The 18,144-nt window shown below is 51.3% G+C and overlaps 1 protein-coding gene across 8 annotated transcripts in view; it reads left to right on the forward strand.

Moving 5' to 3' along the window:
- VRK3 (VRK serine/threonine kinase 3) overlaps positions 1–18,144 on the forward strand; it is a 48,233-nt gene that overhangs the window by 17,127 nt on the left and 12,962 nt on the right. For 7 of the 8 annotated variants that reach the window (XM_063614967.1, XM_063614966.1, XM_055238429.2 and 4 more), the window contains 6 exons: positions 195–494; positions 7,050–7,114; positions 10,341–10,407; positions 12,646–12,730; positions 13,002–13,107; positions 14,970–15,062. In XM_063614967.1, coding sequence (XP_063471037.1) covers positions 195–494; positions 7,050–7,114; positions 10,341–10,407; positions 12,646–12,730; positions 13,002–13,107; positions 14,970–15,062 — 716 coding nt within the window. The remainder of the gene's footprint in view (positions 1–194; positions 495–7,049; positions 7,115–10,340; positions 10,408–12,645; positions 12,731–13,001; positions 13,108–14,969; positions 15,063–18,144) is intronic. The other variant, XM_055238430.2, reaches the window with a different exon arrangement.

Below are 18,144 nucleotides of genomic sequence, written 5' to 3' on the forward strand. Positions count from 1 at the left end.
GAAGTATGCAGGTCCGACTTCTATCTGGTGCCCCAACGTCATCACACAAAGGCCTGACTCATAGAAGTTCCCAGGAAATGTTTGTTGAATGAACGAATTCATAAAGGAACAGTATTTTGCGTGCTGTTTCACTCCCCATCTAACTTTTCTCTCCTGGATGGTGCTTTTGCTTTATTCTTACCATCCTCCTGCAGGCTCCGGGAGCAGACCCCCAACCCCCAAAAGCAGCCCTCAGAAGACCAGGAAGAGCCCTCAGGTGACTAGGGGCAGCCCTCAGAAGACCAGCTGCAGCCCTCAGAAGACCAGGCAGAGCCCTCAGAAGACCAGGCAGAGCCCTCAGAAGACCAGGCAGAGCCCTCAGACACAGAAGCGGAGCCGAGTGACCACCTCACTTGAAGCTTTGCCCACAGGGACAGTGCTGACAGACAAGAGTGGGCAACAGTGGAAGCTGAAGTCTCTCCAGACCAGGGACAACCAGGGCATTCTCTATGAAGGTACACTCTGTCCATGGGCGGCCAGGGACTGGGTCATCTCAGCACCAGGACAGTGGGAGGGGACCCCTTTCTGAAAATGGGAATGGAAACCACATCCCTAGCTGCAGACCTGTCGCTAGGCAACTTTCTCTTAGACCTAGGACTCTACGCCTACCCACCTGCAGGGCCGGGCAATAGTGGGAATGAGTGCAGCAGGCTGGAGTAAGGCAGTTAGGAGTGGTGGAGACTGCAGCCAGTTGGAAGGCATGTGCCCTGTGTGAAGTGTGCCCCTCCTCACCCCACCTGCTATTGTCATGTGGGAGTGCAGGCCCAGGGGCTGCACGTTAAGGCTGATTGTTCTGGCCAGTGTGCAGAGAGAGGATGGATCCCTACCTAAAATTTGGTTCAAACATGGAGACTGATGATGTCACACACACACCAAAAGGATGTGAGAGGTTTATTGCTTACATAATGGGGGGCTCTGCAGAGAGCAAGCAGGCCTCCCACACAGATCTGAGATGCCTTGAGAGTGAGGAAAGGAGACCAGGTGTTTCATCATGGTTGGGGGTGGGGCTGGGCTCGGTTTCTGCACACGGGCCAACACCACGCATGGTGTGAGTCTCGTGGATGCAGACTCCAAAGGAGGGAGCACCTAGGCTTGCTCATCCACTCACCCAGGTGTGGGATGGAAGGGGAGGAGGGAGGCACAAGGCTGAAAAGCTCGGACTCTGTTACAATGACGAAAATAATTATGGCAGTAGTATTAGTATTAACTGTAATAAATATTGAGTGCTTCTGCAAGGCCAGGCCTGTTCTAAGCACTTTACATGGGTTTTTCTTTTCCTTTCTTTTCTTTTTGGAGCTTTTTAATTGAGATAAAACTCACATAAAAGTTATTCTTTTATTGGCCAGGCGCGGTGGCTCACGCCTATAATCCCAGCACTTTGGGAGGCGGAGACAGGCGGATCACGAGGTCAGGAGGACGAGACCATCCTGGCTAACGCGGTGAAACCCCATCTCTACTAAAAATACAAAAAATTAGCCGGGCGTGGTGGCGGGCACCTGTAGTCCCAGGTACTCATTAAAGTTATTCAGTGAGACTCCATCTCAAAAAAAAGTTATTCTTTTATTATTATTATTATTTATTTTTTATTTTTTTGAGAGGGAGTCTTGCTGTCACCCAGGCTGGAGTGCAGTGGCACGACCTTGGCTTATTACAACCTCCACCTCCTAGGTTCAAGTGATTCTCCTGCCTCAGTCTCTCAAGTAGCTGAGATTACAAGCACGTGCCACCACACCCGGCTAAATTTTTTTTATTTTTTTTATTTATTTTTTGTATTTTTAGTAGAGACAGGGTGTTACCATGTTGGCCAGGCTGGTCTTGAACTGCTGACCTCAAGTGATCCACCTACCTCAGCCTCCCAAAGTGCTGGGATTACAGGCGTGAGCCACCACGAAAATTCATTCTTTTAAAGGGTGCAACTGAGTGGCCTTCAGGATATTCACAGGGTTGTGCAACCATCATCACTATCTAATTCCAGGACGTTTCTGTCACCCCAAAAAGAAACCCAGTAGTTTTGAGCCATCACTCCCATTCTTCCCCCAATCCACTGGCAGCCACTAACCGCCTTTCTCCCTCCGTGGATTTGCCCCTTCTGGGTGTTCACAGAAGCGGAGTCCTGCGCTGTGTGGCCTCTTGTGTCTGGCATCCCTCACTCAGCAGCGTGTGCTCAAGGTGCATCCGTGCCGTGGCGCATCACTGCCGCACTCCTTTTACGGCTGCGTGATATTCCGCGGTATGGGAACACCCCATGTGGCTTAGCCACTTAGCAGCTGATGGGCGTTTGGGTTGTTTTCCGCTTTGGGCTGTTATGAGTAACGCTGCCATGAATATTTGCTTACAAGTTATTTGATGGACAGAGGATTGCTAAATTCTCACCACAGCCTTAGGGTGTCAGTACTATCCCTATCCCCATTTTATACATGAGGAACATGGATCCCAGAGGTGTGAATTATTAGGCTCTGGGCTCCAGAATCTTCTAAGTTTTCCAGGAAGAGCTTGAAACCTAGGTTTCAATAGGAAATCTTTGAATTGGAAGTGCCCGCTGGCCAGACAAGCATGTGGGCAATCTTGAGCCTTCCATTGGCCATCCTTGCCTTGAAGTCGGGGCAGGCGGGCAGGACAGCTGGTGTTTCAGACAGCCCCGAATCTGAGTCCTGACTTGGCTCTGACACGCTGAAGGAGCCCCAGCAAACAGCCCAGGCACTCTGTGCCTTGATGTCCTCCCCTGGAAAAGTGAGATGATGCCTTGTCCCCTGTCTCCTGGGGCTGTTGGCTCAAGTGATGATAGGAGAGGGAGGCCAAGCGCTTGGAAAACTGTACAGGGTCCTTCCCAGGCAGAGGTAGGCAGTGTTAATAACAGAGGAACAGATAGGCAGGGCCAGGAAAGGTGAGGGAGAGGGGAAAAAGTGTGACCAAGACCAAGCAGGGGCAAGGGAAAGAGGGCCGTGGCTGACACCCAGGGAGCACTCACCTGTGCCAGCACTTTTATTTTTAAGAGATGGAGTCTTGCTCCATCACCCAGGCTGGAGTGCTGTTGTGCAATCACGGCTCACTGCAGCCTCAACCTCCCAGGCTCAAGTGATTCTCCCCCCTCAGCCTCCCGAGTAGCTTGGACTACAGGCATGTGCCACCATGCCAGGCTAATTTTTAAATTTTTTTAAATAGAGACAGTCGCGCTGTGTTGCCCAGGCTGGTCCCAAACTCCTGGGCTCAAGCAATCCTCCCGCCTCAGCCTCCTAAAGTGCTGGGATTACAGGCAGGATCCCATGCCAGATACTTTGGGAACTCTCTGTGTCTTACTCACGTAATGCTGCCAGCCACACCATGAGATAGGCACCCATATTACCCCATCCTGCAGCTGGGGTACAGAGAGGGGAAGCTACTTGCCCAAGGGCACACAGCCTGGAAGTAGTGGAGCTGGGATTTGAACGCAGGCACTCTGCTTCTCCCAAGAAAGGGAGAGAAAGGAGAAGGAGAGGGCGGGGAGAAAGAGTGAGAAGGAATCATGATGAGAAGGAATGAGGGGCCGAGGAGCACAGAGGGAGGAGAAAGGGAGAGGGATGAAAACCAACAGTGAGTAAGAGATTGAGGTGAGAGAGCAGGGTGGGGAGAGGGCAGGAGGGCGGGGAAGGAAGAGGGAGAAGGAAAGGAAAACACACAGGGCCAGGAGCTCCTGAGAGAAGAAACCACGCTTGCCCTCCGCAGAAACCCACAGTGGAAGCACAGGAAGGAGCTACTCTGGGTTTTGGTTTTGCCTTTTATGCCTTTTATGACTCAGGTTGTTTGATAAAAATAGCAAACCCCAGCGCCCAGCCTTCCTGAGCTATCCATTCCTTCAGCAGTCCCTTTATTTATTTTTTAAAGTAGAGACGATCTCACTGTGTTGGCCAGGCTGGTCTCAAACTCTTGGCCTCAAGCCATCCTCCTGCCTCGGCCTCCCAAAGTGCTGGGATTATAGGCGTGAGCACTGCGCCTGGCTGCTCAGTGGATCCTTAAGCAGCACCTACTATGTGTCTGGCTGCGGTGCCAGCACAGACACAGTGCAGGGGGAGCGGGGCTGGTGAAGGCCCTGCTGATGCGGAGCTTGCATTTGGGGACACACCACCATCGGGTGGCATCGCCCTAGAGCAAATCGCCCTTTTCTTCTGCCAGTTTGCACCAGTTGAGAAGAGATGGTGGAGTTGTATGTCCCGTAGTTTAAAGCAATAACAGTAAAACAACAAGAACAAGCTGAATCGTTATGGTTATTCGAGCAGTGGACATTTTTATCCCACTCTCTGCGCTATGCTCTAAGCACTTTATTAACTCTTGTCTCTCTGTCCAGTACTGAACTATAATGTCATATATCCCGGGCCTCCCTGAGCTATATGGGAGAGCCACCATCCGTCATCAGTCACATGAATCCCTGTGGCTGCTCACTGTGGTGCGCTTGGGAGAGCTGCCTGTAGCTCAGGGTCAGGCCCACGCTGCCCTCCGCAGCCTCTGCCTTCATGGATGGAAGGTGGGGCTTGTGTTAGTTTCCTGTGGCCGCTGTAACAAGTTACCACAGTGAGTGGTTTAACACAGCACATGCTTATTCTACAGCTCTGGAGGCCAGAAGTCCAAAATCATTGGGTACGAAGTTTAGGTGTTGGCTTTGCTGGTTCCTTCTTGGAGGCTGGAGGGGAGAAGTCAGTCAGGGTCCCCAGGAGGGCCTGGAGAGGTGGAAGGCACGGGGCACCCTGGAGCTCAGCAGTGGGCTGGGCTTTCTCTGCTGGCCGCTTGTCGCTTGACCTTTCAAATGACAGCATGACCCTGTGCCTCAGTTTCCTCATCTGCAGAGGGGAGATGGTAATGCTACTGCCCTCACAGGGCTGCAGTCAGGAGAGTGAAATGAGTAGAGTGATGCCGGGAGGACAGCCAGCACCGTGTACATGCTTCCTGGTGTTAGGGTCAGGATGGGCCCCAGAACAGTGCTCCTGCTCCAAGTTCAGGACTGGCTGACCTTTGGCAAGGGGAGGCGCTCACTTGCCTGCCTGCCACGCCCTGGTCTTCATCTGGCACATGTAGAGATTTTCCATGTGTCAGGTTTCTGGGATCTGCTGCCCTAGATCAGAGTCTAGAGCCCTGGGCTTGTGGCCTGTCTCTCCTGGGGCCCTTGGCCAAGCCCCTTTTCCCTTCTGGCCTCCCTTGGCTCCCTCTACAATGAAAATTGCCCAGCTAGCTTTCCAGGCTGTTGGCCCTAGGGCCAGTTAGAAAAGTGAAAGAGAAAAGCTTTTTATAATCTGCAAAGCAGATTATAAAATTGTATCAAATTGCCAGCTTTTCCTGCCTGCCTCTGAGTACCGGGCATGTACACATTGTCATTGACTTCGTGGTGCCTCTGAGAGACAGGCACTGTTACTATGCCTGGGTTCCAGAGAGGGGCAGATGCTTGGTCATGATGTCACAGCCCGCTCCAGCATGATTCCCCCAGTGCTCTCCCCACAGCTGGAAAGGATCTTTCTTTCCCCGAGATGCGGCTCCTGCATACATCTCCCTCTCTTCCCCTGGGCTCAGAGCACCCTTGGCCTTGAATGTGTAGAGCTGGCTCCCAACCCTGCTCCAGCTGCAGCTTCTTGAGGGCAAGGACGGTTTCTGGGTAACTTTGTCACCCCCTATCCCTCAGCTCAGTGTCTTAGACAGTGCCAGCCTCGATGATGAAGGGATTGTGGGAACGATGAGAGCAGAAGAAGGAGGGACACCAGCGTGAGTCAGGGTGTGCAGGCAACAAGAGCTCAACTCATGGGCTTTGGGATTAGCTAGACCCAGGTTGAGCCAGCTCTGCCACTCCCCGGCTGTGGAGCCCTGGTGTTATGGGGATATTTTAAGGCTGCCACCTGCGGAGCAATCCTGATGTGCCAGGCTCCGTGCTGGGCTCTGGGTTGAGTGGGTTCACTGAGCAGTGTGCGTGAAGGGGGATGCAGACTCCTGCTGCACACATCACTGGTGCTGCTCTTACTCCTGCTAGGCTGTTGAGTCCTTGCAGCCAGTCTTGGGGTAGGCCTTATTGCTGCCATCTTATAGACATGCAAATGGAGGCCCAAAGTCACACAGTGTGCGGAGGGAGGAGCTGGGATTTGAACCCTGGTCATCCTGGCATTTCTTGGCCTCTCTCCTCATCTGTCAGATGGGACGATGCATGTGAAGCCCACACTTAGCACAGGGCCAGAGACGTGGTGAGGTCTGTAAATGAACAGTAAGGGCTCCTGGAGCAGGCTCTGTCCGGGGACAAGCATGCAGGGTGCTTATGGGGAGCTGCCCCAGGGATGAGAACCCAGGGAGGGGGTAAGGAGCGGGAGGTGGGGCTGTGATGCAGCCCAGTGATGTCCTCAGCCAACCCTGCAGGGCTCTGGAGCAAAAGTGGTCCTTCAGCGTGGGTCTGTGTTGGGCCAGGAGAGGCTGGGCCTTTATATCCACCTCAGTCAGTCATTGGACCTGGGTCACCCTGGGATGTGGCCTTGGATGAAGTCACTCTGCCTAGGACGCACCTAATTCCCCACCCACAGGCTGTGACAGTACATGGGAACTGTCCACCAGGAAGCTCCTCAGAGGCTCAGTGCCCGGGGCTGTTATTGGGGAGCAGTCATGTGGCCCCCTCTGTCTGACATGTATCCGCATCCCAGGTTCCCCAGAGGAAAGCAGGTGTTGCACAGAAACCACAGTGATTGCACAAGCAGTTTAGGCTCAGTGAGCCCCACTCACTTAGGGGATTCTGGGAGCCCTCCGGGAATCCAGGGTCCCAGACCTTGCCAGGAGAGCCATCTCAGGCCTGCTGCATTAGCCCTTCCTGCATGGCTGGATAGTGACAGAGAGAAAGAGGGAGAAGAAGCTTATTTAAAACTAGGAAGCAGCAGGTCATGAGAGCCAAGAGTGTGCTTGACCTTGTCGGAACCAGGGCACCAGAGCCGCTTCTCATTGCTGGGAAGTTTGGGGATGATGACCCTGACCTTACCTGTGGTTATAACCTCGCTCCCTTGTTTATTCCCCGACAGCTGCACCTACCTCCACCCTCACCTGTGACTCAGGACCCCAGAAGCAAAAGTTCTCGCTCAAACTGGTAAGTGACCCTGCAGGTGGGGGACAGCTCGGAGAGGAGGGACTTTCACAAACACATCCTTGACTTCTGAGCCCCTCTGTCAGCTGGGAGAGCTCGGCTGGGGGCCAGGGTCCCCACCTGCAAGGAGTAATAAGACCATGGGCGGGGCAGGCACCCAGTTCTCTATCATCCCAGGGTGTTGGAAACCCACAGTTGGATCCACCCAAGTCTGGCTCTGATGCTTCCCTGCTGTGTGACCTGGGCAAGCCCATCCCCCTCAGAGCTCAGTTTCCTCATCTGTGAAATGGAGCCATTAATACCCACAGGGTGTGGCCCATCTGCCCCTTACCACTGGCCTCGCAGCGTACTCGTATCGAGCACCTACTGTGTATCACCGTGCTGGGTGTGGGGTCAAACAGAGAGCCCAGCAGATGGGGTCCCCGTGCTGAGGATTCAGTGAAATCACACATCGGGTGCCGAGCATGAGTTTCAGCAGACAGGACATGTGCACTCGAGGTCGGGGCTAAAAGGAAACAAACAGAGAAAGGGAGAGTGGCCATGAGGGTGAGTCACGCCTTCCACACAGAGGAGGTGCCTAACAGAAGGGCATCGTCATGGTGCATAGCCCCGCCATCATCCCTGGGTGCTGGGATTATGGGTGACTCTTATTTTCTTTTTGTTTATGAGAATTGTCTCACACCCCAGAAAACCGGGGACAGCTGGGTCGGTTGCCCTCCCTCCGCACTAGATGGAGGCCATGAGAGTGGGTCAGAGCGTGGGCTGTGGAGCCAGGCTCACTAGTGGTGGATAGCAGCTGCTTTGAGAGCCTAGCATTGCCTGAGCGGGGCTGTGTTTCACAAGCACTGCTTCATTGAATCCTCCCAGTGGGGCAGCTACCGTGTCCCATTGAATGCTCCTCTGCGTGGTTCAGGTGTGTCTGGCACAGTATGCACCCCATCAACCTGAGCTGTTCCTGTTATTACTACTGTAATTATGCTCACCATCCTAGAAATACAGCCTTGCTCTCTGTTCGTGCATCTGACCTCATCAACATTTCCTGAGGCTCAAAACTCAGTGATGATGAGTTGGCCCCAGGCCCAGCCCTGGAGAAGCTCCCAGTCTGGCGGGGGCCATGCCATGTCGCAGTCCCATCGGAAGAGTGACAGGCTGGGAGGGGAGCAAAGGGCACCGGGCCAACCAGAAGACATTCACCCTCCCCATCCACTGGGAAGGCAGCTCTGTTATGAAGCATTCGAAAGGTCAGGGCTGAATGCCCAGTGGTGTTCATCCATTTATTCATTCGTTCCCCAAGCCTTTCCTGCAGCCTCCTGTGAACTGAGTGCTGGGGACATCTGCAGAGATGGGTCAGACCCAATTCCTGCCCTGAAGGAGCTACCCCCTTGGGGGAGTGGGACGGGCATGAATACCCCACGTGAGATTGCTCAGGGCCTACATGGCTGTGCCCACATTGCTCGTGTCAGTCACTATGGGCTTCGCCATCGTGGGGAGGACTCCAGGACGCAAAAAGGGAAAAGGAAGGACAAGAAGAAGAGAAGCTGGGGCAAGGATCCAGGCTCACTAATGACCAGTAGCAGCACCTGCTTATTGAGAACCTATTATGTGACAGTCCCTGGGCTGAGTGTCACAAGCATTATATCATTTAAGTCTTTTGGGTTTTTGTTTGTTTTGAGACAGGGTCTCTCTCTGTCGCCCAGGCTGGGGTGCAGCGGTGCAATCAAGACGCACTGCAGCCTCGGCCTCCTAGGTTCAAGTGATCCTTCCACTTCAGCCTCCCAAGTAGCTGGGACCACAGGCATGCACCACCACGTCCAGCTATTTTTTTTTTTTTTTTCTGGTAGAGATGGGGTCTTCCTATGTTGCCCAGGTTGGTCTGGAACTCCTGGGCTCAAGCGATCCTCCCACCTTCACCTCCCAAAGTGCTGGGATTATAGGCATGAGCCACTGCACCCAGCCTTTTGGTTTTCTTTGGGGTTTTGTGTGTGCATTTGTGTATGTGTTTACTATGTCATTGAATTCTTTCAACAAGCCTATGAGATGGCTTCCAAGTTCGTATTTAACAGATGAGGAAATGGAGACTCAGTTACTTGCTCAGGTGCACCCAGCATGCAGGTTGCTTTGTTCACAGCTATATCCCCAGTGCCCAGAATAATACTCAGCATATAATGGAGGCTTTGTAGGAAGAATGAATGAATGAATGAATGAATGAATGGCAGAGCTGGGGTTTAAACCTAGATCTGTTAGACTCTATACTCTTAAAAACTCAGCTGCACGAGTTGTGTTTAATTAAAATATTTGGTGCTTTTTTTTTTTTTTGCAACAAAATTGCTCTCTGTCACCCAGGCTGTAGGTGCAGTCTTGGCTCACTGCAACCTCCGCCTCCCAGGTTCAAGCAATTCTCCTGCCTCAGCCTCCCGAGTAGCTGGGATTACAGGCACGCACCACCACGCCTGGCTAATTGTTGTATTTTTAGTAGAGGCGGGGTTTCACCATGTTGGCGAGGCTAGTCTAGAACTCCTAACCTCAAGTGATCCACCTGCTTCGGCCTCCCAAAGTGCTGGGATTACAGGCATGAGCCACCACACCTGGCCATTTAGTGTTATTTTAACAAATACCCAATATTAATAGTGGCTTAAGCAAGATGATATTTTATTGCTTTTTCATTTTAAAGTCAGGGGCAGTTTTCCAGAGCTGATATGATGGTTTTATAAACAAGGGGCCCTGTTTCCTTCTCTCCTTTTGCACCAACATTTTCAACACATAACCTGCATCTCTTGGGCTGTAGTGGCTGCTTCAGCTTCCACCATCACATCTGCATTGCAGCCAGCTGGAACAGAAGAGGAAAGGTAGAGTCTGTCCCAGCCCTTTGAGGTCATTACCTGGAAGTTGCCCACATTTCTTCTGCTCACATCGTCGTTGGCCAGAACTTGGTCATGTGGTCATTCCTCACTGCAAAGAATGCTGGGAAACGTAGTTTTTAAGCTGAAGGCCACATTCTAGGGAACACTGTGGCTCTTATCATAAAAGAAAGGAAAGGAACCTGGATACTGGGAGGTAGCTCGCAGTCTCTGATGTGTGTTTGTGTGCAGTACCTGAGAAATTTGGCTCTGATGTGGGTACTTGATGAGGAACCTGGTCATCGAGGGAGTAATAAATTGCCAGTGGGGACTGGGGGCCCTTATCTGAGACTTCAGTGTGACAGCCTTCTGCCCCTCCTGTCCCCTACCAGGATGCCAAGGATGGGCGCTTGTTCAATGAGCAGAACTTCTTCCAGCGGGCCGCCAAGCCTCTGCAAGGTACCTGACAGGGAACTGGGCAAGGAGGGGAGAGTGAGGGGGGCGCCAACTTGGTCACAGCACCTGAATTCTACCTGCAGGCATGAGAAAGGTGGGTTTAGATTAAAGGCCCAGGTTTGCTGCCATCTGTGCCCATAACCTGACTCCTGTCACCCCTCAGGCCTCAGTGTGTGTTGTGGGTGGCTCACACCAGCTCTTGGAAGCCAAGTATTAAATTTTCAGGTTGGGCATGGGTTGACGCCTATACTCCCAGCACTTTGGGAGGCTGAGGCAGGCAGATCACTTGAGGCCAGGAGTTTGAGACCAGCCTGGGCAATGTGGCAAAACCTTATCTCTACTGAAAATACAAAAATTAGCCGGGTGTAATGGCATGCGCCTGTGATCCCAGCTACTCAAGAGGCTGAGCTGGAAGGATTGCTTGAGTCCGGGAGGCAGAGGTTGCAGTGAGCTGTGATTGTGCCATTGCACTTCAGCCTGGGCAACAGAGCCAGACCCTGTCTCCAAAAAAAAAAAAGAAAATTAAATTTTCAGGAAGATGGCAAGCTGGTTGTTAACACACGGCCAGTATTAGCAATTAAATTATATAGACCAGGCGTGGTGGCTCATGCCTGTAATCCTAGCACTTTGGGAGGCCAAGGTGGGTGGATCACCTGAGGTCAGGAGTTCGAGAGCAGCCTGGCCAACATGGTGAAACCCCGTCTCTACTAAAAATACAAAAATTAGCCAGGCATGGTGGCGTGTGCCTGTAATCTTAGCTACGCGGGAGGCTGAGGCAGGAGAATCACTCGAACCTGGGAGGTGGAGGTTGCAGTGAGCTGAGATCATGCCACTGCGCTCCAGTCTGGGTAATAGAGTGAGACTCAGTCTCAAAAAATATATAAAATAAGTAAGTTATATAATTTTACAAATAAATTATATTCAAAACAAAGGTAATCAATCTTCAGAAATTCATCACTTCCTAATTATTTCCTACATGTCCTGTGATCTCTGCCAGTGAGGTTGTGTGCACTGTTGTCTCTGTGTGGTGAGAATGCTGCCTGATGGCCTCCCCTGTACATCCCTCCCACCCCACCTCCAGTCATGTCATGTTGGTAGCTTGGAGTTGGCTATAGCAGGAGTATTTATTTACACTGCAGAAATTAGCAAATGCAGTCGGGCGCAGTGGCTCATGCCTGTAATTCCCACACTTTTGGAGGCGGAGGTGGGTGGATCACCTGAGGTCAGGAGTTTGAGACCAGCCTGGCCAACATGGCAAAACCCATCTCTACTGAAAATACAAAAAAAAAAAAAAAGGCCAGCCGTGGTGGCTAACACCTGTAATCCCAGCACTTTGGGAGGCCAAGGCAGGCGGATCATGAGGCCAGGAGATCGAGACCATCCTGGCCAACATGATGAAACTCCATCTCTACTAAAAATTCAAAAATTAGTTGGGTGTGGTGGCATGTGCCTGTGATCCCAGCTACTCAGGAGGCTGAGGCAGGAGAATCGCTTGAACCCGTTAGGTGGAGGTTGCAGTGGAGCCGAGATCACGCTACTGCACTCCAGCCTTGGTGACAGACCAAGACTCCGTCTCAAAAAAAATAAAAAATAAAAATAAATTAGCTGGGCCTGGTGGCAGACTCCTGCAATCCCAGCTACTCAGGAGGCTGAGGCAGGAGAATCGCTTAAAACCAGGAGGCGGAAGTTGGCAGTGAGCCAAGATCGTGCCATTGTACTCCAGCCAGGGCGACAGAGCAAAACTTCGTCTCAAAAAAAAAAGAAAAAAGAAATTAGCAAATGCTGCGCATCAGGACTGCCTTCCCTGGACAGCCAGCTGTTAAACTAGCATCAGCTCGCCATTGGTTCTGGTCCACCCCACTGAGATCTGGAAGACAGGCAGAGGCACATTCTGGTGATGTCATGGCTAGGTTAGACACGTGTTGATCTTAGCTCTATGTGTGAATTCGGAAGTAACCCTGTCATTATCCCATCTCTGCACTCCACACTTGTATATGCTTCCTCCAGAGCCACCATGGTCACCCCATCACCTGCAGATCTGGATCACAGACATTCATGGGCCACCCATGCCTGCCCCACCACCAGCCCCTTCCTACCATCACCCACCCACAATGTTGTCACCTCCAACGAGGAGACTTAGAGGCGGTCTGGGCACTCTGTGCTTCTGCTCTGAGAACTAGCTGTTACTGCCATGGGCTTGGGACTGGGTGGGTTCTAACCTCAAGCCCCTGCTTTCTGCAGTCAACAAGTGGAAGAAGCTGTACTCAACCCCGCTACTGGCCATCCCTACCTGCATGGGTTTCGGTGTTCACCAGGACAAATACAGGTGAGCTGCTCTGCTCACTGCTTGCCTCACCAGCCTCTTTTCTCCTCTTCCTGTCGTGGTTCCAGGCATGGCTGGGACCCCGAAGCTGTGGACCAGGTCTTTGCTTCCTGCCTTCTCATAGTTTTGACCTAGTTTGCTGCCCAGCCAGTCAGAACCTTTCATCTCACCTGGGACCAGGACCTTGCAGCCCACACAACAGTCCATCCTTGGCGGCCGGTACTCCTCTCTCCCCTATTCGTCCCCCACCTCCTGGGGTGCTTGTGTCTTCCAGGTTCTTGGTGTTACCCAGCCTGGGGAGGAGCCTTCAGTCGGCCCTGGATGTCAGCCCAAAGCATGTGCTGTCAGAGAGGTCTGTGCTGCAGGTGGCCTGCCGGCTGGTGCGTACCCACAAGTTGCTCACCTGCTGCGTCGGGGAGGGCGCATCACATCCTAGTTTAGCAGGCTCTTTAGTCATTGACACATCCGGCCCCCACCTCCCTCCGCTGCACACTGGGGGTTGGCTCACTGACTGCCATGGCAGGCGGTTAGAGCCGGGATGATGGGTGGTCAGTCCTGTGGAGGGCCCTTGGGGGGGCCATGAGCATTGGAGGAAGGAGCCCCAGCCTCAAACTGAAGGCTTAGATTAGGCTTCCTGGTGGATTGTGTTTCTAAGCCAAGACTCTCAGGATGAGTGGAAATAGCAAGGTGCTGGGTGGAAGAGGCTGAGGATAGATGAGGAGAGAATGGTCTGGCCATGGATACAGCTGGGGCAAGTCTTGTGTGGAAGGGAGAGCATATGGCATTTGTTCATTAATTCATTAATTCATCCTCATTAAATATTCATCAGGCACTTGCTGGGTGCCAGATGCCGTCCCCGGGGCTGGGTGTAGAGCAGAGAGCAGCACAAACATGGTTTCTGTGTCTTGGAGCGCACAGTCTAGTGGGAGGGACCAATAGTAAATCAAACAGTTGTACAAACTATGACAAGTGCTCTGAATAGAAGCGGCCCCTGCTGTGATGGAGAGTAAGAGGGCCCAGTTTGCATCGCTGGAGGGATGGACGTACCAAGGGAGCGACATGCTGAGTCTTAAGGTCTTTATGTTCAGTATCTGCAGTATGGCACTGCAGTAGGGAGAGATGGAGTTGGTCTGGAGAGGTCAGCGGTGACCACATCACACAGGGCCTCGCACAGCAGGCTGAGGGGCTGGGATCTGTCTTGAGGGCACTGGAGAGCCACAAGAGTGCTAGGATTAGGGGAGGGCAGGGTCAGCTCTGGGTACAGAAAGGCCCTCAGGGGCCATATGGGGAGGGACTGGAATGGGGAGAAGAATCTGAGTGAGGGTCCATGTGGGAGAGGACAAGGCTGAGGAGGGTCCCAGGCCCTGGGGGTGGAGAGTCTATAGAAGGAGAACAAGCAGAACTTGGTGGACAGTTGAGCCCTGGGGTCAAAGAGGGTTGGGGATATGATCGGAATGTAGCTGACACTCTGGCAGCAGACACAGTCGAAGAATTGGCCGGGCACAGCAGCTCACGCTGGTAATCCCAGCACTTTGGGAGGACGAGGCAGGTGGATCACTTGAGCTCAGGAGTTCAAGACCAGCCTGGGCAACATGGCGAAATGCCCTCTCTAATAAAAATACAAAAAATTAGCCGGGTGTGGTGGCACGCACCTGTAGTCCCTGCTACTTGTGAGGCTGAGGTGGGAGGATCACCTGAGCTTGGGAAATCAAGGCTACAGTGTGCAGTGATTGCACCACTGCACTCCAGCCTGGGCAACAGGAGTGAGACCCTGTCTCAAAAATACATATATACACACAGCAAAAAAAGAGTCTGGGGCTCAGAGGGACAGCTGGAGCTGGAGATCAAGATATAAATTGCTTAACAAGATTTATTTCTGCTCTCTAGGACAGGTGAGAAGAGCTCTTTGATATCCACAGGTGCTGAGTCATTTTTGCAGAGAGACATTAACCCCTTTTCCCTCTCCTGAGTTTGTCATCAGCTAAGAGAGAAATACAGGAGTAGATGGGAAGCCACGCTTTAGCTCAACTGGTGAGCTCCCTGAGAGCCTGATTAGAGGCATGCTGAATGTGCTGTCACAGCGGGCTCTTCATGCTGCCCCGAATTTAGTCAGGTTTAACCCCAGTCACAGTGTCGGACGACCCCAGGCCTTAATAGTGGGGCTCCTTGTCCTGGTCTGCACCAGAGCCTCTCTGTGTTAGTCGTACTGCTCATGCAGACACTGGCTTGCTTCTTCCCCCAGCTGGATGCCCTGGAGTTCCTCCATGAGAATGAGTATGTTCATGGAAATGTGACAGCTGAAAATATCTTTGTGGATCCAGAGGACCGGAGTCAGGTAAGAGCCAGCTCCTGCCCACTCTGGAAGATATCTGGGCCCAGGTTCCCATCTGTCTCCAAATCTCTATTTATTTCACAGTGCTTATTACAGACAAAAGATTGCTGTCCATCATATATAAAGAGCTCCTTCAAATAAAGAAGAAAAGATAAGCAACTTAGTAGGAAAATGGACAAAGGATGAGAAAAGCAATTCTTAAAAAAGAAGTCCACAGGCTAGCTAAATAATATGAAAAGATATTCAACCTCCGTAGTAACTATAGAGATATAACTTAAGATGCTATTTTCACCCTTTGAACAAAATTAAGAATGATGATAATATTCATTGCTGATAAGGATATAAGGAAGTAGGAATTCTTCATATACCGTTGGAAGCATGAATTGGGAAACCCTTTTGGAAGGCAGTTTGGCAGTAACAGTCACAATCTTAAATGCACCTGTTTTTTGTTTTTGTTTTTGTTTCGAGATGGAGTTTCACTCTTGTTGCCCAGGCTGGAGTGCAATGGCACGATCTCGGCTCACCACAACCTCCATCTCCTGGGTTCAAGCGATTCTCCCGTGTCAGCCTCCTGAGTAGCTGGGATTACAGGCATGCGCCACCACGCTTGGCTAATTTTGTATTTTTAGTAGAGATGGAGTTTCTCCATGTTGGTCAGGCTGGCCTGGAACTCCTGACCTCAGGTGATCTGCCCGCCTTTGCCTCCCAAAGTGCTGGGATTACAGGCCTGAGCCACCACGCCTGGCCAAAATGCACCTGTTTTTTGATCCACAACTTCCTGTCTTAGGAAGGTGTCCTACTTATATATTCATAGGATTGAAAGATAAGTGTACAAGATGTTCCTGGCAACATTGATTGTAATAGTGAAATGGGAAACACCTTAAGCAGGATACTCATTAAATACTGTTTTAAAGTAACTTCTAATTGTTCTTACAACTACAAATGACAGAAACCCAACTTTACATGCCTTAAGCCAAAAACCAAAAGGGAGTATGTGCAATTTATTAGTCCACGGAATGGAGCAATCCAGGACTGCACTGTCTCGGGCATGGCAGGATCCAGGAGCTCAAGCCCTGTCATTGGGAAACCAGCTCTCCCATCTCTGGACTCCTCATGCTTCTGCACTGCTCGTTGTCAGGCAGACTTGTTCCTCATGGTGACAAAATTGCCACCAGCAAATTAGGCTTAAATCCCCAAAGCTTAGCAGCCCTGGCAGAAACAGACCTGAACTGCATGGACTGAGAACTGAGGAAAGGCAATCCCAGATGAAAATCCTGGAACTAAGCATTAAGAATCTTCAGAGAAACAGAACTGGCAGGGTGTGTGTGTGTGTGTGTGTGTGTGCGTGTGCGTGTGTGTGTGTAGAGATTTATTATAAGGAATTGGCTTATTGATAATGGAAGGTAAGCAGTCCTGAGATTCTTCAATTTGCAATCTGGAGACCTAGGAGAGCCAATGATGTCAGTTCCAGTCCAAAGGCCAGCAGGCCTGAGACCCAAGAAGAGGGGTTGTTTCAGTTCAAGTCCAAAGGCAGGAAAAGACCAATGTTCTAGCTCAAGCAGTCAGGGAGGAGGAGCTTCTGGTTACTTAGCTTTTTATTCCGTTCACATCTTGAGTTGATTGAATGAGACCCACCCACATTAAGGAGAATAATCTGCCTTACTCAGTCTACACACCCCAGTGTTCATCTCATCCAGAACACCCTCATAGACACTCCCAGAATTGGGTTTGGCCAAATGTCTGGGCACCCCATGGCCCAGTCAAGTTGCCACATAAAAATGACCATCATGGCCAGACCCAACGGCTCACGCCTGTAATTCCAGCACTTTGGGAGGCCAAAGTGGAAGGATCGCTTGAGCCCAGGAGTTCGAGACCAGCCTGGGAAACATAGGAAACCTCGTCTCTACAAAATAAAAAATAATAACCTATCCAGGTGTAGTGGCATACACATGTGGTTCCAGCTACTCGGGAAGCTGAGGTAGAAGGATCACCTGAGCCCGGGAGATTGAGGGTGCAGTGAGCCACAGTCATGGCACTGCACTCCAACCTGCATGACCGAGTGAGACCCTGTCTCAAAACTTTAAAAAAAATTTTTATTTTTTTAATGAACACCACAAACTGTGAACAGAAAGACAGGGAGCAGGGGAAGTGTATAGGTCTTAATAGACAAAACCAACAGTTGTCCACTATCCATATGGTGGAATAAGATGCAGCCATTGAAGACATGGACTGGGCACAGTGGCTCACACCTGTAATCCCAGCGCTTTGGGAGGCCAAGGCAGGAGGATCACTTGAGCCCAGGGGTTCAAGACCAGCCTGGGCAACAGGGCAAAACCCCATCTTTACAAAAAATACAAAAAATCATCTGGGCATGGTGGTGCATGCCTGTAGTCCCAGCTACTTGGGAGGCTGAGGTGGGAGGATCACTGGAGCCTAGGAGGCTGCAGTGAGCGGTGATCACACCACTGCACTCCAGCCTGGGCGACAAAGTGAAACTCCATCTCATAATAAGTAAATATTTTTGAAAGGAGATTTGGTTAACTTTGTGCATCAGGCAGAAAGCATTTAACTTTTGTTTTAAACTCAGTTAAGCCTCATAAGAACCCTTTGAGGTGGGGACTATTATCATCATCATTTTACAAATGGAGAAATCATAGCAGAGAGAACTGGTATAGCTTGCCCAAGGTTGTACTGCCACCAGCGGGCTGAGCTGGTATTTGAACCCAGGCCATCTGGCCCGAGAGTTAATGCCCAGAACCACTATTAAAGTGTAAAGTGCTGGTGCCCAACAGGAGGTCTGGTGTAAGGCCTCTGTGGAAAACCAGAGCCCCCTCCCCATCCACATATGTTTACCTGCTTATTTAAAAAGGAAAAAAAAAACAATTTGGAATGATGCATAAGAAACTGTTACTGCCGGGCGCGGTGGCTCACGCTTGTAATCCCAGCACTTTGGGAGGCCGAGGCGGGCGGATCACAAGGTCAGGAGATCGAGACCACGGTGAAACCCCGTCTCTACTAAAAATACAAAAAAAAATTAGCCGGGCATGGTGGCGGGCGCCTGTAGTCCCAGCTACTCGGAGAGGCT

This window comes from Symphalangus syndactylus, chromosome 13 (assembly GCF_028878055.3).
Source record: "Symphalangus syndactylus isolate Jambi chromosome 13, NHGRI_mSymSyn1-v2.1_pri, whole genome shotgun sequence".
NCBI classification, from domain to species: Eukaryota; Metazoa; Chordata; class Mammalia; order Primates; family Hylobatidae; genus Symphalangus; species Symphalangus syndactylus.